This window comes from Pongo pygmaeus, chromosome 14 (genome assembly GCF_028885625.2).
Source record: "Pongo pygmaeus isolate AG05252 chromosome 14, NHGRI_mPonPyg2-v2.0_pri, whole genome shotgun sequence".
Classification (NCBI taxonomy): Eukaryota; Metazoa; Chordata; class Mammalia; order Primates; family Hominidae; genus Pongo; species Pongo pygmaeus.
The window spans coordinates 124,238,012-124,260,598 of NC_072387.2; the positions used below are offsets into that span (position 1 = coordinate 124,238,012).

A 22,587-nucleotide genomic window follows, 5' to 3' on the forward strand; every position below is an offset into this window, starting at 1 on the left:
AATATTCTTTGAATCTGTGTCAGGGAAATTCCGATTTGTTAGTTCAGATGCCTGACAGCATAATCATACAGATCTTCTCTTTTCTTGGTTTGGATGACACTAAGCAGCTGTCAAAAACGTGCAAAAAATTCCAAAAGATAAGGCCTTAAAATATTTTACTGGTAAATATTACACAGACTTTCAAAAGGACAGAGAATGACTTAGAGAATCTTTTTTTGTTTTCTTAGAGATGGAGTCTCACTCTGTCACCCACGCTGGAGTGCAGCGGCGTGATCTCAGCTCACCGAAACTCACGCCTCCTGGGTTCAAGCAATTCTTCTACCTCAGCTTCCAGAGTAGCTGGGATTACAGGTGTGCGCCATCACACCTGGCTAATTTTTCTTAAACAAACACTGTCTACATCTGCCCTAACTATCAGAGCGAGAGAGAAAGACAAAACACTAGGTTATGACAAGCAAACTCACCCACCCACTCTTTTAAAAAAAAAAAAAAAAAATTCAGGGCCAGGCATGGTGGCTCACGCCTGTAATACCAGCACTTTGGGAGGTCGAGGCGGGTGGATCACGAGGTCAGGAGATCAAGACTATCCTGGCTAACACGGTGAAACCCCGTCTCTACTAAAAATAAAAAAAAATAAAATTAGCCGCGCGTGGTGGCGGGCACCTGTAGTCCCAGCTACTCAGGAGGCTGAGGCAGGAGAATAAACCTGGGAGGCGGAGCTTGCAGTGAGCCAAGATCGCGTAACTGCGCTCCAGCCTGGGCAAAAGTGCAAGACTCCGTCTCAAAAAAAACAAAAGGAAAAAGAATACTAAACACAATTCAGAAGCACCACCCAGAGGGAGACAACAATGTCACAACTACTTGTGCCACACACACAAGCTGTGCTCTTGTCTATTGGTTCTACTTGACATTAAAGGGAGACTAGTTGTTTGTTTCATCAATGAACCGCAGCTGCAGGTGGATTTCCACACCAGGATGAATGAAGACTCAGACACCACCTTCCATTTCCAAGTGTTCTTTGGCCGTTGTGTGGTCATGAACAGCGTGAGAATGGGGCCTGGAAGCCTGAGATGAAATCCAAAAATATGCCCTTTCAGAATGGCAAAGAATTTGACCTGAGCATCTTGGTGCTGGACAATAAGTACCAGGTAATGGTCGATGGCTAATGCTTTTAGAGCTTTGACCATCGAATCTTGCCTGAGTCTGTGAAGATGGTGCAAGTGTGGAGAGATGTCTCCCTGACCAAAATGAGTGACTGCAATTGAGGGTGATAACCAGACTTCCTGTTGACAAGGAACCCGTTACTGTGTGGCCATGGGATTCCCAGAGCCAGCTAACAGCATAATTCCTCCTCACTTCAACCCTTACTCTTGCTTATTAAAACTTTGCCAAACTTCAAACAAACAAACAAAAAACACTGGATTTTAAAAACACATACGCCCATGCTTCTTCACAAAGGGAATATCTTATCTGTAAAATAAAGCCATATTCACACTGGAAAGTCGGTGATCTTTAAGAATTTCTAGATTGCTTAAATAACAGTACCTTGCATTTATGAAGTTCTTTATGTTTCTCAGGCAGAATGTTGATAGCTGATAAAACTGTTGAGTCCATTATATTACCCTGTCTTCCTTGAATGTTTAAAATTTCTAGTAATAATGCATTAAAAAGAAAATTCATCTCGGATGGGGATGTATTTTCCCAGTTGGTTTATCTATCAATGGATGAGTTGGATACCTTTTACTAATAGAATAAGATAGTGTTGGACAATTCTATTCCAGTTTTTAATTTTATTAATATAACTACTGAGAAATCTTGCTCACATAGTAAAAAGGAACAGAGGATTTTTGTTAACACCACTTAATTCTTTAATTTCTGGCTGGGCGCGGTGGCTCATGCCTGTAATCCCAGTACTTTGGGAGGCTGAGGCAGGCTAATCACTTGAGGTCAGGAGTTCAACACCAGCCTGGCCAACATGGTGAAACCCCGTCTCTACTAAAAATACAAAAAGACTATCTGGGCATGGTGGCACGTGCCTGTAATCCCAGCTACTGGGAAGGCTGAGGCAGGAGAATCGCTTAAACTGGGGAGACAGGTTGCAATGAGCCGAGATTGTGCCACTGCACTCCCACCTGAGTGACATAGTGAGACTCCATCTCAAAAAAAATTTTTTTCTTTCAAGTTATATTGCAAAATGTTCAGTTATCTATAATCAGTATTACTTCTAATGGTGTACCATCTCATAATTCTTTCAATTTTATTGAAAGCTAATGATTGGGAACCACTTAACTTTTAAAAGGATTTGTTATTCAATCACTAAAATCATCCAGTTTCTCTATTTCTGAAAAGTAAATATAAAAGGTTTCCCAGGACTTATCAGCTAACTATAATTACACCTGTTGCTTTTCCACTCTTGGAGAGAAACAGCTCAATCTGACATATTCAGAAAGGTTTGGGGGATTAGCAGTGATTTCAGCACATCTTTGTCAGTGCAATATTTTTATAAAGTGTTCAATGCGTATTTGCCAAAGCCTTGGATTGCAGATTTAATTCATCCAATTTCTGGAAAATGCAATAAAGTCAAGATTAAAATTATATAGAGCAAATAGTCTGTTTCTCATTACCTAATTTAAATAATACAATATAATGTTCAGCTACATGTGTGAGTTACTGGTGAGGCCAGCCATGTATAATGGGAGTTCTATTTCTTCAGTAAATATGTGTATGAATATGTAAAACTGTAGCATGGGGCTTTTGGGAATAATGAAAAGATTGATTTTTAAAGTTATAATTTTGTTTTACAACATGACGAAGTGTTTTACATGTATTTAAGAAAACATTAAAGTATATACTGCTGAAAATTAATTGCATTTAGCATTTAGTTTATAACTTTTTTAACTAATGGAAGGTGGAAATAAATTTTTTTTTTTTGAGACAGGGTCTTACTCTGTTGCCCAGGCTGGAGTGCAGTGGTGCAGTCTCGGCTCACTGCAACTGCCACCTCGCAGGTTCAAATGATCCTCTCTCCTCAGCCTCCTGAGCAGTTGGGACTATAGGCGTGCGCCACCACGCCTGGCTAAATTTTTTGTATTTTTAGTAGAGACAGGGTTTCCCCATGTTGGCCAGGCTGGTCTTGAACTCCTGACCTTAGGTGATAACACCCACCTCGGCCTCCCAAAGTGCTGGGATTAACAGGCGTGAGCCACTGTGCCCGGCCAGAAATAAAATATTTAATTGGTTAAAGAATGACTACAACTGGGAAACATTTGGTAGAAACAGGTTTTAACTGTCTTAATGATTACTGCACACTTTATTAGGATGAAACCACATAAAAACTTACCCTTAGGTTTTATAGGATGTATTTTGGAAACAGCCTCATTTGCAAGTTGCTCAAACTTTGATATATGTTCCTTGTTCATTCTGTGTCTGTGAGTCATGTTTATGGAGCTGGGGTCTTGCTGTGTTGCCCAGGCTGGAGGCCAGTGGCAATTTACAGGTGTGATCATAGTTCACTGCAGCTCAAACTCCTGACCTCAAGCAGTCCTCCCACCTCAGCCTCTCAAGTGGATGTTTTTGCCTTTCTGAAAATCATACTTTAAGCCTATCCCCTTACCTGTTTCCCCAAACTGTCTCTCAAATCTTTTATTCTTATTGGGTCCTGATACTCATCCTATGAAGTAAGTATTCTCTATTAATGGTCAGAGTTCTTGTTACTGTAATTAAATCAGTATAAAATAATGGCATCTAACATTGATTCTGTTCAGTGTGCTAGCACTAAGTTCTCTGAACACTTCATGCTGTCTTATGCCAAAACAAGCTTATAAGGTGGGTACTATTGTTCTACTGCATGCAAACATATGAGAAAGTAGCTTGCCCAAGTTCACATTCAAGCATGTGCGCACACAGTAAGTTATAGAGGCAAATTCTAAAGTAGGTTGGTCTGACTTCACAGCCAAACCTCTCAGCGACTGTGCTTGCCATTCCCAGAACAGGAGAAAGTATGTTTTCAACCAGCATTAAAGCTGTAGGTCTCTAGCTTTGCCAGTGCCTTACCTCAGCTTTAGTGATGGCAGGTGGTAGAAGTCCTTGCTCGGAGAGGGAGCCTGGCTGCACACCTGGTACACAATGTTGGGCAGGAGAGACGCCATGGGCTCTCTCTGCAGTTCTGCAACCACAAGCGGTATCCAGGGCCAGGCTGGTTTCTATGCTCACCACTCCTGCTTTTTTTTCTTCAACCAGCAGAGCAGGTGACCATAGTTCTTGGGCAGCCTGCTTGAAACAAAGTGCCCTCTGCTGCTCCTTTCATGAGAGTGTAGCAGGATTGATTGAGGCTGGCTTTGCACTTACACGGTAAACTGGCCATATGAGAACTTAGCTGCACTGCCGGCCGGCACCAGGCTCCCAGTTGCGTTTCACTTGCTCACTGGTGCTCAGCTAGCATTGATTGAGTGCCTGCAATGCAGCAGTCAGTGCCCGTCTGCCACCCTTGGCAGCCGTGTGGACCTAGACTGCCCTTCAGCAAAGCCTGCTGCTCTGCCTGAGAGGAAAGGAAGAGCACCACGCCCATCAGCAAAGGCTTCTGGGGCCTGGGCATCCTCTCCTCCCTCCAAAACTGGGGCTAGTGAATGGTTAAAAAAAAAAAATTTTTTTAAGAAAATATTAATGGACTTGATTCTAATTTTTATATTTGATTTTTATTTTTCAGTCCTATTTAAAAAAATGTCTAAAACTCGGAAATAAGGCCAAAAAGAGTGATTGCATGGCTGTGTCATGTCTGACAAGCTAGGATTATTTAACGGTTGACCCACATTTGTGCCCACACTGTGACATTACATGTTTCCTTATGGATTTTTGCCCAGTAGAGATGTGAGTGATTTCTGTATGATGGCCTCAAAGGTGGCAGTTGTGCTTCCCTGTAGGATCCTAATCACTTTTGTTTCTAACTGGCCATTTGACTCCACTTTTTCTAGTGGCTGCACGTACTCAGCTTTATGAACCTTCTGAACTAGCTTCATCCTCCTCTGGATTCCCTCATGAATGAGTTAAATAAATCCTCTGAGACTGACACCATCCTGGCCAACATGGTGAAACCCTGTCTCTACCAAAAATACAAAAATTAGCTGGGCATGGTGGCAAGTGCCTGTAGTCCCAGCTACTCATGAGGCTGAGGCAGGAGAATCGCTTGAACCTGGGAGGTGGAGGTTGCAGTGAGTAGAGATCGCACCACTGCACTCCAGCCTGGCGACAGAGCAAGACTCTGTCTCAAAAAAAATACAAAATGAAATAAATCCTCTGATATGTGTTCACTTTATATTCGTATGAGTCATGTGTTTAACTTTTGAGAACTATACTTTGACACTTCCGAAAGCCCAAAAACAGAGCTAGATACTCAGGAGGAATTCCATTTTGTCATACTTCCCATTAAGTAACTTATTTTAGTTCCCATTATTTAGCAGTATTATAAATTAAGTAGAAATAGCAGAATAGTTTGTCCTTTTTATTATAAAGTAGCTAAGTTGATTATATTAGATTTAAATTATAAGCTGGACTGCTTTTATTATTTCTGTTACAGGAAGCATTTAATAATTTATTTCTAATTTTTATTATGTTCCTTGTAATACATATTAATGCAGCAATTTGAATGGAAAAATTAAGTCTGACTTTCTGACAGAAAGCCAGTCTGATTTTGGCTGCTTCATTTGACAACATGATTCTATGTAGGTTTTGAATATGTGCAGACACTCAGCACTGTTATTCTTTATACACATGACAAATGACAAAGTTCAGTGCCATCTCAGCTAATGAGTTTGCGGTTCCTCCTCAAAGGCTGTCAAGCTGCCACTTTCTACTGCAATTGTATACACCTGCCTCTACCCATTCCCTGATTCAAGTGTGGCCCTTGGAACATAGTATAGGTTGAGAAAACATCTAAATAAACTGTTGAGAAGTATATGTTCAATAGATCCTTAAGTGAAATTTTGAAAGTCCATAAGGGTCTGGTTTTAGTACAGGATTTTATGAGAGTTATTTCTGCTTTCTTTGGTTACTTTCAAGTTTAGTGCAATATACTGGGAACCTTTCAAAAGGCCAAATTGGGAGTTTATTTGCATTATTCATCTTGAACTATTTAATATTCTATAACTACAATACCTTTTTTTACATGATTTCAATTCAGAGTAATAGCAGAGGGTGTTTCGGTTTTTGTTATTTCGTCGTTATTTACGGAAGAAACATCAATGAAAAAGACCCAGAGTTATTGCCCCATCATAGTCTAGATTTTGGCTTCCAAGAGTTGCCTTATGCTAGAGTTTTGTTCAGCGTTCAATTGGGATAGGTCTCTTGGGATCATCAACTCATTCTGACACTTCAGGAAAAAACAACTGAAGCAGCCATTCAAATTAGGTCCTGCAGCCACAACGAACCTGTTTCATAGTAAGAGTCAGGATCTCAAAAAGTTCTCAATCAGTAAATCTTTGCTATTCAGAGAAAATAAAAGATCCTCTCATTTCTGCATTTAACATTTACAGTTTACAAAGTGTTTTCATTGGCATTTTTAAAAGCTTGTAACTAGGTGGATACTTTTTTAAGAAATCTATTAAATTTAATCAATTTTGCTGCAAAAACAAAACTTAGAAAAATCCTAAAATATTTAATATTGATATTTGAATCCTAGAAATCAGAATCATTCCGGAAATTAACACAGGATCCTAAATTTTGCATGAAAGGGAGGTAGAGCCAGGTGCTGTGGCTCACGCCTGTAATCCCAGCACTTTGGGAGGCTGAGACGGGCGGATCACGAGGTCAGGAGATCGAGACCATCCTGGCTAACACGGTGAAACCCCGTCTCTACTAAAAAAAAAACAAAAAAATTAGCCGGGCATGGTGGCGGGAGCCTGTAGTCCCAGCTACTCGGGAGACTGAGGCAGGAGAATGGCGAGAACCCGGGAGGCGGAGCTTGCAGTGAGCCGAGATCGCGCCACTGCACTCTAGCCTGGGCGACAGAGCAAGACTCTGTCTCAAAAAAAAAAAAAAAAAAAGAAAAGAGAAAAAAAGAAAATGTAAACACAATATAGCAACTTTTGTGATACAGCAAAAGCAATGCTAAAGGGGGAGTTTATAGCTATAAATACATCAAACACCAAGAAAATCTCAAATTAACAACCTAACTTTACAACTTAATGAACTATAAAAAGAAAAACTAAATCCAAAGCTGGCAAAAAGAAGGAAATTATAGAGATTAAAGCCAAGATAAATGAAATAGAAAATAGGAAACGATAGAGAAAACCAATGAAACCAAAAATTGGTTCTTTGAAAATGTCAAAGCATCATTCACAATATCTTGAATAGGGAAGCAAGCCAAAGGTCCATCAACAGGTGAGCAGATAAGCAAAATGTGGCATATCCATACAATGGGATAGTATTCAGTGTTAAAAAGGAAGGAAATTCCACAATGTGCTACAACATGGATGAACCTTGAGAATGTTCTGCTAAGTAAAATAAGTCAGTCACAAGACAAATACTGTATGATTCCACTCTTATGAGTAGTCGGACTCAGAGACACAGGAAGTAGGATGGTGACTGCCAGAAAGTAGAAGGTAGAGGGGAACCGAGAGTTAACATGTAATGCAGTTTGTTTTTCAAGATGAAAGAGGTACAGAGATGGATGGTGGTGTTATGAATATACTTACCACCACTGAACTGTACGCGTAAAGATAGTTAAGACGGTAAATTCTGTGGATTTTATTTTTATTTGTTTATTTTTTTGAGACAGTGTCTCACTCTGTCGCCCAGGCTGGAGTGCAGTGGCGCGATCTCGCTGTAACCTCCGCCTCCCAGGTTCTATGGGATTCTCCTGCCTCAGCCTCCCTAGTAGCTGGGGTTACACGCACCCGCCACCACGCCTGGCTAATATTGAATTTTTAGCAGAGACGAGGTTTCACCAGGTTGGACAGGCTGGTCTCGAACTCCTGACCTCAGATGATTCACCCGCCTAGGCCTCTCAAAGTGCTGGGATTACAAGCGTGAGCCACCGCGCCCGGCCATTCTATAGTTTATTTTCACCACACACACAAAAATGAAATTCGCAACAAGCAAAACTTCAGAAGGGTACAAAGGTAGAGAGCAGTGTGAGCTAATTTCAGTCTTTCAAAGCATATAGACTGATGGCATCAGCATTAGAGGTGCATGCATTTTAATTAGAATTGTAACATTCATAAAACTGAAAACAAAAAACGAAGAAGATAACTTCTGGGAATGGGGACTTTCAGTGGAGGCGGGGTGATGCGAAAAGGAATATTTACTGTCATCCAACAACTTTGTCTTGTACTTTTGTCATAGGTATTATGCCAGTAATATCCCTGAGAATGTATGGGGCAGGTCCAGCTCTTTTTTTCCTAATAAATTCATTCACACAATCAAAAAAGCAAGAAAAGGAAGAGAGATCCGCACGGCGGCGACAGGCCGGGGCAGCTCCATGGGCCTGGCGGGAGGCCACAGGCCAGACGCGGCGGAACCCGCCCGGAGCCAGGGCCCGGGCGCGCGCGGGAAGCGGAGGCGGAGTGGGCACGTGCGGCACTTCCGGGGCGGGGCGGGCGCGCAGCCCTTCTGAAGGCCCGCGCGAGCCGCTAGTTTTGCCCACGCACTTTTGGCACAGCCGCGCCACGCGATCGGCGATCTGATTGGCCCGCGCGGGAGGGCGCGCGGCGCCAAACTTGCTTCCCGTCAGCCCCCGCCCGTCCCGCGGGAGCGCGCACGCTCGCGCACCCGGATCCCGGCTCCTGCGTCCAGTCGCCATTCGGGAGGCCGCTGCGCTGCAGGGCCTCGCGGAGCCGCCCGCGACCGCGAGCCGGGCCCTCCGCGCGGTCCTTCGCCCACTAGACGCCGCCCGCGGCCGGACCGGTGAGGAGGGAGAGCGAGCGGGGGAGGGGCGTGGTTGGGGCCTGCATCCCCGAGCCCCGGGTCGGCCGCCGACCTGGCGGGGCCGGTCCCGGGAAGCCGCGGGTCCGAGTGAAGGGGGCCTGCGCTGCCTCGCCTCCCACACGGCCGGCGGGAAGGGCCCGCCCCCACAGACCCGGGCGGGAGTGCGTCTTTGTGCAGGGAGCGGGGAGGCCCGGTGTCAGTCGCTGCCGAGGCTGGAAACGTTGCGTTTGAAACCATTGGGAAGTTGGGGGCAGCACAAGACGAAAGCCATTCTTTCTGTTTTAGTTCTAGACTGCCTCCTCTTCTGTCATTATTACTGTTTAAAAATCCGCTATACAGCCTTCAGAGTGGGAGAGGACATTTGTAAATCATAAACCTGATAAAGACTTAGTGTCTAGAATACAAGAAGAGATGCAACTGACCAACAAAAAGCAACCCAGTTCAAGAATGGGCAAGGAATTTGAATAGATATTTCTCCAGAGAAGAGAGACAAATGGCCAATAAGCACGTGCAGTGATGCTCAACATCACTAACCATTAAGAAAATGCAAATTAAATCCACAATGAGATACCACCTCACACCTGTTAGGGTGGCTGTTAAAAAAAAGGGAAATTATGAGTGTTGGGGACGTGGAGAAATTGAAGCTTGGGTGCATTGCTGGTGGGAAAGTAGGGTGGTGCAGCAGCTATGGAAATTGGTAGTCGTTCCTCAGTTCTAGGTTTATACCCCCCAAAATTGACAGCAGGGACTCAGATACTTGTTCACAAATGTTCATCGCAGCATTATTCGAAATCCAGATGTCTATCAACATGTGGATGAAAGGCAAGCTATGGTATATACATATAATGGACCATTGTTCATCTTTAGAAAGGAATGAAATTCTGATACATGCTGCAATATAAATGAACACATTATACCATATAAACGAGCACATTGAACACATTATGTTGAGTGAAATAAGACACAAAAAAGACATACTGTATGATTCCCCCTCAGGCACAGAATTGAGATGACCAGCATTGAAAGTGGAGAGTGGGAGTTACTGTTTCATGGGTACAGAGTTTCTGTTTGTGGTGAAGAAGTTCTGGAAGTGGATAGTGGTAATGTTTGCACAACGTTTTAGTACTAAACTAACTAAATTGTGCTTTTGAAAATGATTAAATGGCAAGTTTTTTTCTTTTTTTGAGATGGAGTTTGGCTCTTGTTGCCCAGGCTGGAGTGCAATGGCCCGACCTTGGCTCACTGCAGCCTCCGCCCCCGGATTCAAGGGATTCTTCTGCCTCATCCTCCCAGGTAGCTGGCGTTACAGGCACTTGCCACCACACCTGGCTAATTTTGTGTTTTTAGTAGAAATGGGGTTTCTCCATGTTGGTCGCTGGTCTCGAACTCCTGACCTCAGGTGATCCACCCGCCTCGGCCTTCCAAAGTGCTGAAATTACAGGCATGAACCACCACGTCCGGCCTAAATGGCAAGTTTTTTGTTTTTGTTTTTGTTTTTTAATGAGCCAGAGTTTCGGTCTTGTTGCCTGGGCTGGAGTGCAGTTGTGCGATCTTGGCCCACTGCAACCTCCGTCTCTTGGATTTAAGCGATTCTCCTGCCTCAGCCTTCCAAGTAGCTGGGGTTATAGGCGCCTGCCACCACACCCAGCTAATTTTGTATTTTTAGTAGAGACGAGGTTTCTCCATGTTGGTCAGGCTGGTCTCTGACTTTCAACCTTAGGTGATCCGCCCACCTTGGCCTCCCAAAGTGCTGGGATTATAGGCGTGAGCCACCGCGCCTGGCCCTAAATGGCAAGTTTTATGTTCTGTTTTACCACTCTTTAAAAAATACACATGAAAAAGCAAAACTATGGAGGCAATAAAAAGATGAGTGGTTGTCAGGAGCACAGGAAGATGTTAAGCAGTGAAATTATTTGTGGTGGATACATGATGCTATGCATTTGTCAAAACCGATAGAACTGCACATCATGAAAAGTGACTCCTTGGTGGGGTGCGGTGGCTCACGCCTGTAATCCAAACACTTTGGGAGGCCGAGGTGGGCAGATCACGAGGTCAAGAGATCGAGACCATCGTGGCTAATATGGTGAAACCCTGTCTCTACTAAAAATAAAAAATTAGCCGGGCATGTTGGCGTACGCCTGTAGTCCCAGCTACTGGGGAGGCTGAGGCAGGAGAATCGCTTGAACCTGGGAGGTGGAGATTGCAGTGAGCCAAGATTGCGCCATTACACTCCAGCCTGGGTGACAGAGCGAGACTCCCTCTCAAAAAAAAAATAAATAAATAAATAAACAATAATGACTCCTTGTGTAAACTATAGACTACTTAATAAATCAATATTAGCTCATCATTGTAGCAGATGTCTCACACTAATGCAAGGTGTTAATACAGGTTGAATATCCTTCATTCGAAATGCTTGGAACCAGAAGTGCTTTGGATTTTTTTTTTTTTTTTTGATTTTGGAATAGTTGCATTGTACTTACTGGTTAAACATCCCTAATCTGAAATCTAAAGTGCTCCTTTTGGCACTCAAAAAGTTGTGGATGTTGGAGCATAATCGGATTTCAGATTTTCAGATTAGGGATCCTCAGCTTGTAGTAGGAGAAACTGGGGACAAGAAGATAGGTGGGAATTCTTGTACATTCTCTTCAGTTTTTCTTCAAACATAAAACTACTTGGAAAATTAGTTTATTAATTTCTTTCTTTTTTTGGTTGGGGGCGAGTATGGAGTCTTACTCTGTTGCCCAGCTGGAGTGCAGTGGCTCAGTCTTGGCTCACTGCAACCTCCATCTCCCGGGTTCAAGCGATTCTCCTGCCTCCGCCTCCCAGGTAGCTGGGATTATAGGTGTGCACCACCACACCCAGCTACTTTTTGTATTTTTCGTAGAGACAGGGTTTCACCATGTTGGCCAGGCTGGTCACGAGCTCCTGTCCTCAAATGATCCACATGCCTTGGCCTCCCAAAGTGTTGGGATTACAGGTGTGAGCCACTGCGCCCGCCCAGTTTATTAATTTCTTAAAGGCCAGGCATGGTGGCTCGCATCTGTAATCCCAGCACTTTGAGAGGCCAAGGCAAGAAGATCTCTTGAGGCCAGGAGTTCAAGACCAGCCTGGACAACATAGACCTCATTGCTACAGAAAAAAAAAAATTAGCCAGATGTGGTGGCATGTTATAGTCCCAGCTACTTAGGAGGCTGAGGCGGGAGGATCTCTGGAGCCCAGGAGTATGAGGCTGCAGTGAGTTGTGATGGTGTCACTGCACCAAAACCTTGGGCAACAGAGCGAGACCCTGTCTTTAAAAAAGAGAAAACGTCCGCTAAGATAAAGAACAATGCTAGTGTGTATAGACTAATAGAACCCATTTAGCTTTAAACATGTTCTACATATTGAATTTTAATTAAAAAAACTATACATCAGATGTATTTTAAAAGATGATCAGTGGTGTTAGACTTCAAAGAAGAAATTGAATGGGAGATGGGAAATAGGTATGATACACCATATGGCATAACATTGCATTGAAGAATACTGGGTGACAGACTGGCAGAGCACCAATGATTAGAATTTAGGTTTTTTAGAGACGAGATGTAATCTGTCTCAAAGACAAAAAGAAATTTTTGTTAATCTGGACAATTCCGAGTTAATTTTTAGTTAGGGTTAGGAGTTCTTCAATTTAGGAAGAAATTTTGCTAGAACCTTAAAGCTGGAAGGACGCCCAGCTCTCTAGGCTTTGGCTAAAAGTTGAATTCTGGGACTGAATTCTGTAACATCTTCGTGGATCATTCTGCTACTGTGGGAAAGACAGCATTTTGTTACAGCAGAGACCAGAATTGAGAAAACCAGAAAAAAAAAACTGTTTCCTCTGACCTCAGTGTTGTGATCTTTGACAGGTCACTTCTTTCCCTCATCATCAGTCTTTTCAGTTATGAAATGAAGAGGTTGAACTCAAGACCTCTGAAGATCCTTCTAGTCCTATGCTGATCATCAGTTTTTTGTTTTTTGTTTTTTTTTTTTTGGTTTTCTTTTTTGAGACAGGGTCTCACTCTGTCATCTAGGCTGGAGTGTAATGGTGCAGTCTTGGTTCACTGCAACCCCTGCCTCTCAGGCTCAAGCGATTTCTCTTGCCTCAGCCTCCCGAGTAGCTGGGACTACAGGTGCATTCTGCTGCACCCGGCTCATTTTTGTATGTTTTGTAGAGACGGGGTTTCGCCATGTTGCCCAGGGTGTTCTTGAACCCCTGAGCTCAAGGGATCCACCTGCCTAAGCCTTCCGGAGTGCTGGGATTACAGGCCTGAGCCACCACACCCAGCCTGATCATCAGATTCTAATTATGGAGTACTCCTACCTGACAAAGGAACTCGTTCTAGTTCATGATAGAGTAGATTGTAAACTGTGTTAAGCCACAATTCTTTTCCTGCTAGCTTCTGATTGTCACTTCTAGGATAGCTCATATATTATCTGTAATTCTTCCCCTTTGGAAGTTAAATGTCTGTATTCGTAAATGACTTTTTTTTTTTTTTAAAGGGCCATCTGCCATCCTGGTTGCCTTTTTTTTTTTTTTTTTTTTTATGTTCCCTAGTTTGTTAGAGACTCTCTTAAAGTGTCCTTCCTGCCCAGAGCTGGGGACAGTGATCATGGTGTACTCTGCCTAGTGCAGAATATGGGATATAGTTCTCTATAGTCCTGTATACATGCACTTGATAATGTGGATTCTAAGTGTTTGTTTCATCTTGTTTATTTTGGCCTATTGTACAGGCTTTAAAAGATCTTACTAAATTCCACTGTATTAGTTTGTGTATATCTAGAAAGAACCTGGACAGATAGCAGAACTTTATTCTCTCATCAGATACTGATCATTTGTCTGATTTGGGCAAGCTGTTTAATGTCAAGCTTGAGTTTCCTTAACTATAAATTGAAGTTTTAAAGTAGATGATCCCTGAGGTCTTTTCCTACCCCCAAATCCTATGACTTTGAGACTAGATGGTAGCTTAGGTTTCCTCTAGTTTTAAAATCCTGTGAATCTAAGATTGAGAGAATGTTAGGATTGAACAGAGCACATACTGTGTGCCAGGGATGTGCAGCGGTTCCAGAGGTGAATAAATGGATAGTCCCTCCTCTCCAGGAGCTGGCATCCTGTTGGTGGTATCAGGCTGTAGTGCCAGAGGGTGAGATATACAGCTGGGGCTTCTAGGAAGATTGGGAGGAAGTGGGGAATTGGCCAGTACAGTTGACCCATGAATAACAGGTTTGAACTTCAACCAAATGCCAATAAAAAAGAGCGTTTACAGAATGTGAGACATTTATATGGAGGGCAGGTTTTTCATATATGGGAATTCCACAAGGCTGACTGTAGGACCTGAGTACGTGTGGATTTTGGCATATGGGGGAAGTCCTGGATGGAACCAGGTCCCTGTGTTTACAGAGAGACAGCTCACTTAAAAAGCCGTCCTGCCTGAAGGATGAAGGAATTTGCCTGATGGCTGGGTGGCAAGACAGGGAGTGTAAAGGAGAGGAAATAGTTTATACAAAGGCCCAGACGCTGGAATAGTCAGGGAATTACATGTGGGCCAGTATTTTGAGAATGCAGTCTGGTCATGGGCCAGACTGTGAAGAGCTTTATATGCCGTATTCAAATTGTATACTGTAGGTGTCTTAGTTGACTTGGAGGAAATGTGAACAGGCAGATCACATTAGGCTTCTGTTTGGAAGACAGGTTTGGTAGCTGTACGATGAATGGGTTGGAAGAAAGACTAGTGGCAGGGAGTTCAGATGTCAGAATTAAAGCAGTGATGGGGTGGGGGATAGAGAAGGGGTAGATGAATGTGCTGGAGCTAATCAGAAGCATAATATGAGCTGTTGTGTAGCTTGTGCATGGCCAGTTTATCGCATTCTGTTCTTGTCAGCAGACTCACCCACACCATGATGCTTTATCTTTGAAATGCATGCAGGAAGAGAAGAGGGCAGAGCAATCACTGAAGCAGGTCCATGTGTTCTTCCTTGGGGTCAGGACACTGCCATCCTGCTCCTCCCAGAGTCCTTTCTTTTTGTGCCTCTTGGTCCTGTTTGTTGTGGTGTCCCTTCCTCCACTGCCTGTTAATTTGGCATTCTGCTGTGTAATATCAATAATTGACAAAAGTCAGCCATTGTTATAGTCAGTAGTCACACCAGCAGTCTTCTGAGTGCTTATCAGAGAAGTGAAGTTAGTTGGTGGGTTTGAGAAGGATTTGATTACACACACGGGCATAATTCCATAGTGGATCATTAAAGAGAAAGTAGACAAGGATGGTGTCAGGAGTGGTATGTACTGTAGTCTTTGGTGTCATTTCATAAAAGTAAGTGTTTGGGCTGGGCGCAGTGGCTCACGCCTGTAATCCCAGCACTTTGGGAGGCTGAGGCGGGCGGATCACGAGGTCAGGAGATCGAGACCATCCTGGCTAACACAGTGAAACCCCGACTCTACTAAAAATACAAAAAATTAGCCGTGCGTGGTGGCAGGCGCCTGTAGTCCCAGCTACTCAGGAGGCTGAGGCAGGAGAATGGCATGAACCCTGGAGGCGGAGCTTGCAGTGAGCCGAGATCGGGCCACTGCACTCCAGCCTGGGTGACAGAGTGAGACGCCGTCTCAAAAAAAAAAAAAAAAAAGTAAGCAGGCTTAGTGGACTGGACTCCTCTCACTGTTAGGGCAGGATGGTGAGAGAAATACACAGAATTTCATTACAGGGGACACACACGATCACAGATGTAGTGTTGATTACTTTTCTTTGTTTTTTTTTTTTTTCCAGGTTCAACTTCTCATCTTTGTTCTTCTTCATATACTATAGGCTATTTGCTGTGGGTTAGTCAAAAAGCCATGTAGAATGCCTGCCTTTTGAAGACCACTTTTAAGGTGTCTAGTAAGACAGCAGGTAAGTCTAGTAGGGAAAGCATGCTTAGGAGAATATTTTATGAAGAGAAAATTAAAAAAAAAAATACTTGGAGTTCTTGAGGAAAATCTCTAAAAGTGTACATGCCCTTATGGATATAATGTGTGTTGCGTGCTAGATATACATAATTTGGGATATGAGAAGTGAATTCTGTAGCATTCTGTTTAGATTTAAGTATGAGATTGGCCTGAAGAGCTGGTGGTAGGCAGCGGGAAGAGGAGGGATGGCTGGGAGGAATGGGGAATGGTAGGTGAGTTAGACTCAAACCCAGCACACCTGAGCTCTTAGTCGCTATTGTAATTACAGTATGTAATATAGTGCTCTTTAATATTAGCTTGGCTGTTCATTATTGCCAGTTATAGCCGCATGGGATTATTGAGACATATCCTGCATTTTCCCCTAAAGTCTTCTAGTTTTATTTAACAATGGGCTCTGAGATGGATGGTTAACCCATTATTTTTCCATGTATTCAATTACGTTTGTACGTTAAAGATCATTTTCAGAGATTTTTCTTCAGTACTGAATTATTTATTTTTGTTTTGTTACAGTCCTGGCCCCAAAACAATTTTCTAAAATACAGGATAACTGCAGGCAATTCAGAAAGAGTAAATAGTTTCCGAAGAAAAGTGTTTGTTTCCTCAAGTATCTGTCACCTTTTTAGCTTTAGACCAAAAAATAAAAAAGGCAAATGATACACCTTGGATAAAAGTGTTAGGAAACAGTATTGTCAGTGAGAACATCTTTAAAAACAAGTTATGAAAGTTAGAAATGTTAATACTTTTTTTTTTTTTTTTTTTTTTTGAGACGGAGTCTTGCTCTGTCACCAGGCTGGAGTGCAGCGGCATGATCTCAGCTCACTGCAACCTCTGACTTCCTGGTTCAAGCGATTGGCCTGCCTCAGCCTCCCAAGTAGCTGGGACTACAGGCGCACGCCACCATGCCTGGCTAATTTTTGTATTTTTAGTAGAGATGGGGTTTCACCATGTTGGCCACGATGGTCTTGATCTCCCGACCTCGTGATCTGCCTGCCCGGCCTCCCAAAGTGCTGAGATTACAGGCATGAGCCACCGTGCCCGGCCTATACATTTTTTTAAATTAATGGTTTTGTAATTAATAAAGGGAGAACCTGCATTTCTAATCTGTACTGTTCTTTGAGGAGCAGTAAATATCATTACCATCAATAAGGGAAGGTGTTCAGTCTTTCTCATTAAAGAGAAGCACATTAACACAATAGTGAAATACTAGCTTTTACCTAGGTTGTAGCAAGGATTAGGAATTTATAGGAAATTGTATCTCATATACACTGTTGTTACGCAGTAATAGAAGTTTTTGAGAGTTTGGTAAAATGTATCAATTTTATACACAACTGGCCAAGTAATCCATTTCTAGGAATTTTCCCTGCAGAAATACCCTCACATGCAAAGATAAGTACAGGGAAAGTCAGTGCTTACTCCATATGTAAAAATGTCTTAGAGATAAATTCTAAATGAGAGTAAGTTGCCAGATAATGTTTAATATCCCATTTGTGTAAAGCATGTGTGTTGATCAATATATGCTTAGGACATTTCTTCCAGGACACATGAGTACACTGGCTACCCCCGGGGACTGACACTGTATCTCGTACTGTGTGAATGTGTTTTTAACTGTGAGCTTCTGTTCCTTTTACTACTTAAGAAGACTGGTTTACAATTTTTTTAAATTCATGTTTTCCGGCAACTGTGTTCCAGCTGCTGGGGTGTCCTCTGATCTGCCCTTTGCTTGGTATGTGCCTTCACATCATTCAGGATCTCTGCTGGAATGTCCCATGCATAGATGTCTTTTCCAACGGCCTCTCTACATCACTCTCCACCTTATCTTCCCAACTTGTGAACGCCATATTGCAAAGCACTGCTTTAAGCCTAAGTGCCTAGAACATTGTAGGACACAAAGTAATTTATTTATTAAATGAATTAATAAAATACTATATTGGGATAGATTAAACGTTACAAAATATGTTGACATGAAATCAAGCCAGCATCATGTTTTAAAGTCATCTTTTTATAGCTAGATTTAATTTATTAAGTGCTTTCTGCAAAAGGTTTAGTCTGTTGTTCATCCTTAAATAGCCAAGATTTAATTTTGATATTCACTCATCTTTGTGTGCCGAGGACTTTTGTACTTGGAGTTTGAGAGTCAAAGTATAAAGCACATGCAATAGCTAATTCTAGAGTCAGGCTCAGATCACTGATAGTCCTATAGCCTGGACCAGAGAAAGTCATGTAACTTCTCTGAACCTGTTTCTTCATCTGTAAGTGAAAATAATAGTTGAGTCATATCATTAGGAGTAAATGAGATGGTGTATGTGAAACTCCTAGCAGAGTGCCTGGGACTGTTCTATATCTCCTTTTTCTTCAAATTCTCCCTAGAGATACTATCAAAGCACGCACCATTCTAGACTTAAAATTATGCAGTTATAGAATGGACTGACAGCATTTTATTCAGAATTACAGTTCATGAAAATAATTTATTCCTACTTTATTGCAGCAGTATTGAAAGTTTTTAAAGAATATAACCGTATGTGTTGGTAACAGAAAGAAGAATGGAAGTATTCCAGGAACTTCGTAAACCATCAGCACGTTTGGAGTGTGACCATTGCAGTTTCAGAGGCACAGACTATGAAAATGTACAAATACATATGGGTACCATCCATCCAGAATTTTGTGATGACATGGATGCTGGTGGGCTAGGCAAAATGATATTTTACCAGAAAAGTGCAAAGTTATTTCACTGCCATAAATGCTTCTTCACCAGCAAGATGTACTCTAACGTATACTATCACATCACATCCAAACACGCATCCCCAGACAAATGGAATGATAAACCAAAAAATCAGTTGAACAAAGAAACAGATCCTGTGAAAAGCCCTCCTCTTCCTGAACACCAGAAAATACCCTGCAATTCAGCAGAACCAAAATCCATACCTGCCCTTTCAATGGAAACACAGAAACTTGGTTCAGTTTTGTCTCCAGAATCGCCAAAACCTACTCCTGTTACTCCCCTGGAGCCTCAGAAACCTGGCTCTGTTGTTTCTCCTGAGCTACAGACACCTCTTCCTTCTCCTGAGCCTTCAAAACCTGCCTGTGTTTCTTCTCCTGAACCTCCAAAACCAGTCCCTGTTTGTGAATCTCAGAAACCTGCCCCTGTTCCTTCTCCAGAACCACAGAAACTTGCCCCTGTATCTCCTGAGCCAGTAAAGGCTACTCTTAGTAATCCCAAACCCCAGAAGCACTCTCATTTCCCAGAAACATTGGGGCCACCTTCAGCCTCATCTCCAGAGTCACCAGTTCTAGCTGCTTCCCCAGAACCTTGGGGACCATCCCCAGCTGCATCTCCAGAATCTCGGAAGTCAGCCCGGACTACCTCCCCTGAGCTAAGGAAGCCATCCCCTTCAGAGTCTCCTGAACCTTGGAAGCCATTCCCTGCTGTCTCCCCAGAGCCTAGGAGACCAGCACCTGCTGTGTCACCAGGCTCTTGGAAGCCAGGGCCACCTGGGTCCCCTAGGCCTTGGAAATCCAGTCCTTCAGCGTCATCAGGACCTTGGAAGCCAGCTAAACCTGCTCCATCTGTGTCTCCTGGACCTTGGAAACCAATTCCTTCTATATCTCCTGGACCTTGGAAACCAACTCCATCATCTGTGTCTTCTGCATCCTGGAAATCTTCATCAGTCTCACCCAGCTCCTGGAAGTCTCCCCCTGCATCTCCTGAGTCATGGAAGTCTGGCCCACCAGAACTCCGAAAGACAGCTCCCACATTGTCTCCTGAACATTGGAAGGCAGTTCCCCCAGTGTCTCCAGAGCTTCGCAAACCCGGGCCACCACTATCCCCAGAGATCCGTAGTCCAGCAGGATCTCCAGAGCTCAGAAAACCCTCAGGGTCACCAGATCTTTGGAAGCTTTCTCCTGATCAGCGGAAAACTTCTCCTGCTTCACTTGATTTCCCTGAGTCCCAGAAAAGTTCCCGTGGTGGTTCTCCTGATCTCTGGAAGTCTTCCTTTTTTATTGAGCCTCAGAAACCTGTCTTCCCTGAGACCCGAAAACCAGGTCCTTCTGGGCCATCTGAGTCCCCCAAAGCAGCCTCAGATATCTGGAAGCCTGTTCTCTCTATTGATAATGAGCCTAGAAAACCTGCCCTGTTTCCCGAGCCTGCCAAAACAGCCCCTCCTGCTTCTCCAGAACCACGCAAACGTGCCCTTTTTCCAGAGCCCCGGAAGCATGCCCTTTTCCCTGAACTCCCCAAATCTGCTCTATTCTCAGAATCACAGAAGGATGTTGAGCTTGGTGATGAACTACAAATAGATGCCATAGATGATCAAAAATGTGATATTTTGGTTCAGGAAGAACTTCTAGCTTCACCTAAGAAACTCTTAGAAGATACTTTATTTCCTTCCTCAAAGAAGCTCAAGAAAGACAACCAAGAGAGCTCAGACGCTGAGCTTAGTAGTAGTGAGTACATAAAAACAGATTTGGATGCAATGGATATTAAGGGCCAGGAATCAAGCAGTGATCAAGAGCAGGTTGATGTGGAATCCATTGATTTTAGCAAAGAGAACAAAATGGACATGACTAGTCCAGAGCAGTCTAGAAATGTGCTACAGTTTACTGAAGAAAAAGAAGCTTTTATCTCTGAAGAGGAGATTGCAAAATATATGAAGCGTGGAAAAGGAAAGTATTATTGCAAAATTTGTTGCTGTCGTGCTATGAAAAAAGGTGCTGTTTTGCATCATTTGGTTAACAAGCATAATGTTCATAGCCCTTACAAATGCACAATTTGTGGAAAGGCTTTTCTTTTGGAATCTCTCCTTAAAAATCATGTAGCAGCCCATGGGCAAAGCTTACTTAAATGTCCACGTTGTAATTTTGAATCAAATTTCCCAAGAGGTTTTAAGAAACATTTAACTCATTGTCAAAGCCGGCATAATGAAGAGGCAAATAAAAAGCTAATGGAAGCTCTTGAACCGCCACTGGAGGAGCAGCAAATTTGATAACACAGTTGTGAATATTTGTCTACAAAGGTGTTTGTTGAAACCGTTCTTTGTAAGTATAGCTTATCAAATAGCCTAGTTGGATCAGTAGATGACATGTATAGTGTACCGTGTTTCACTGTCTCAGTTGTGTTACTAAGAATGAGCATTTGATTTTTTTTTTGGTCTTTGTCTATGTGACTATCTTGTAAATCAATAAATTTCTATATAGTCCAGATGGATTAAACTTCTCATTTCTTTTAAATATGTATGAATAATAATACAAGGAAGTAGGCATTCCATTTAATAATCAAGAGCAAGTTGTACTCAAAGCATTCAGTTAAAGTATATCTGTGTGTGGAACTAATTTCAGACAATAGAAAATATTAGTTGAAATGTTTAAGAATTAGGCATGAAAAACAAATTTGAGAAATTTTGTTTCCTTACATGTATTTTTAAATCATAAGAGTTATTTTCTATCTGATGTAAAATTAGTTTATAAATCTTAATCAGCTTCTAGATGTTTATTAGCTTTTATGTCATGAAATGTTGCAGTCTCAGGGTTGCTGATTTTCTGCTAATGGGAAAAATTGAGTAAGTCTTTAAAATAGTTTGCAGCCTTCTCCCACAGGAGACAAGTGAAAGATAAGTGTGATTTTAGATCTTTCTTGTCCATAGTTGTTTTCAGTGGAGTCTTCCATTCTGTATCTTACCCTAAGATCTGGTTCTTCCCTCCCCATCCCCACCCCCCACCCACCGCCTGCCAGCTCACACTAATAGATGATTCTTAATTGCCAAATGTGTTAGAGTTTGTATATTCTACTCCTGGGCCTTACATGTCACCTGTTGGGGCTTAAGACCAGGTTGATAAGTAGGAACTGAAAGTCTTCCAGATTCACAGTAGAAAATTTTATAGACATTTCTGTTAAAGAAATATATCGATTTTATGTTTTTCAGTTATGTTACTGTAAATACCTTGTACCTGTTCATGGATTATTTTATTCTAAAATATTCTGTCAAATGTGTATCAACCAAATTAAAAAGAAAGGCTTTCATGTCAGCAACATCTTCATGTGTGTTTTCTTTTGTGTAATTTTCATTGCATGATACACAAATCCATTATTTCCATGTTTTCAACATAGGAGTTTTCATATCTGGAGCAGCATTTTCTTAGCTGTGTTTTCTCCAAGTTCTGTGGTCAAGTAAGTTAGGGAAATGCTTGTATAGGGAGGACTGCATGTGAAAAATCTCATCCTTTCATATGAAAGGTTTTTTAATTCTAGTGGTTGCCTATCCTGCCTGCCTCTAAACAGTGTGAGGCATTTAATCTCAAAGGATTCTGATGTGTAGCCAGGATTGAGATGCTGTACTGGGTTTAATTTAGCTATTCCCAGACATTTTTTAACAAGGAACAGTTTTGTCCTAGTTCCCCACCCGCTGGTTTCCCTATTAATATGCCCATTGGGATAGCTTAACAATATTTAGAGATATGGTTTGGCTCTGTGTCCACACTCAAATCTCTCTTTTATTTTTTATTTTGAGATCGATCCTTGCTCTGTCACCCAGGTTGCTGTGCAGTGGTGTGATCTTGGCTCACTGCAATCTCCGCCTTTCAGGTTCAAGGGAGTCTCGTGCCTCAGCCTCCTGAGTAGCTGGGACTACATGTGTGTGCCACCACATCTAGCTAATTTTTGTAGTTTAATAGAGATGGGGTTTTGCCATGTTGGCCAGGCTGGTCTTGAACTCTTGGGC

At 42.5% G+C, this 22,587-nt stretch overlaps 1 protein-coding gene and 1 pseudogene across 3 annotated transcripts; both read left to right on the top strand.

Annotated features, from left to right (window-relative positions):
• The first annotated feature begins 129 nt into the window (after window positions 1–129).
• LOC129011840 (galectin-10-like) lies at window positions 130–2,865 on the top strand (annotated as a pseudogene).
• A 5,708-nt stretch (window positions 2,866–8,573) lies between these two features.
• CHAMP1 (chromosome alignment maintaining phosphoprotein 1) lies at window positions 8,574–21,895 on the top strand. 3 transcript variants are annotated; one of them, XM_054447134.2, is made up of 3 exons: window positions 8,574–8,898; window positions 15,696–15,818; window positions 18,360–21,895. In XM_054447134.2, the coding sequence occupies exon 3, from the start codon at window positions 18,415–18,417 to the stop codon at window positions 20,854–20,856; it is 2,442 nt and encodes an 813-aa protein (XP_054303109.1). In that variant the 5' UTR covers window positions 8,574–8,898; window positions 15,696–15,818; window positions 18,360–18,414; the 3' UTR covers window positions 20,857–21,895. The 3 variants fall into 3 exon arrangements, with proteins under 3 accessions (XP_054303109.1, XP_054303110.1, XP_054303111.1); XM_054447135.2 differs by having other exon boundaries at window positions 18,407–21,895; XM_054447136.2 differs by having other exon boundaries at window positions 8,590–8,898; window positions 18,363–21,895.
• Window positions 21,896–22,587: the final 692 nt, after the last annotated feature.

Excerpts from the sequence above, each read along its gene's own strand:
- CHAMP1 (XM_054447134.2), top strand. The coding sequence starts at position 18,415 with ATGGAAGTATTCCAGGAACTTCGTAAACCATCAGCACGTTTGGAGTGT.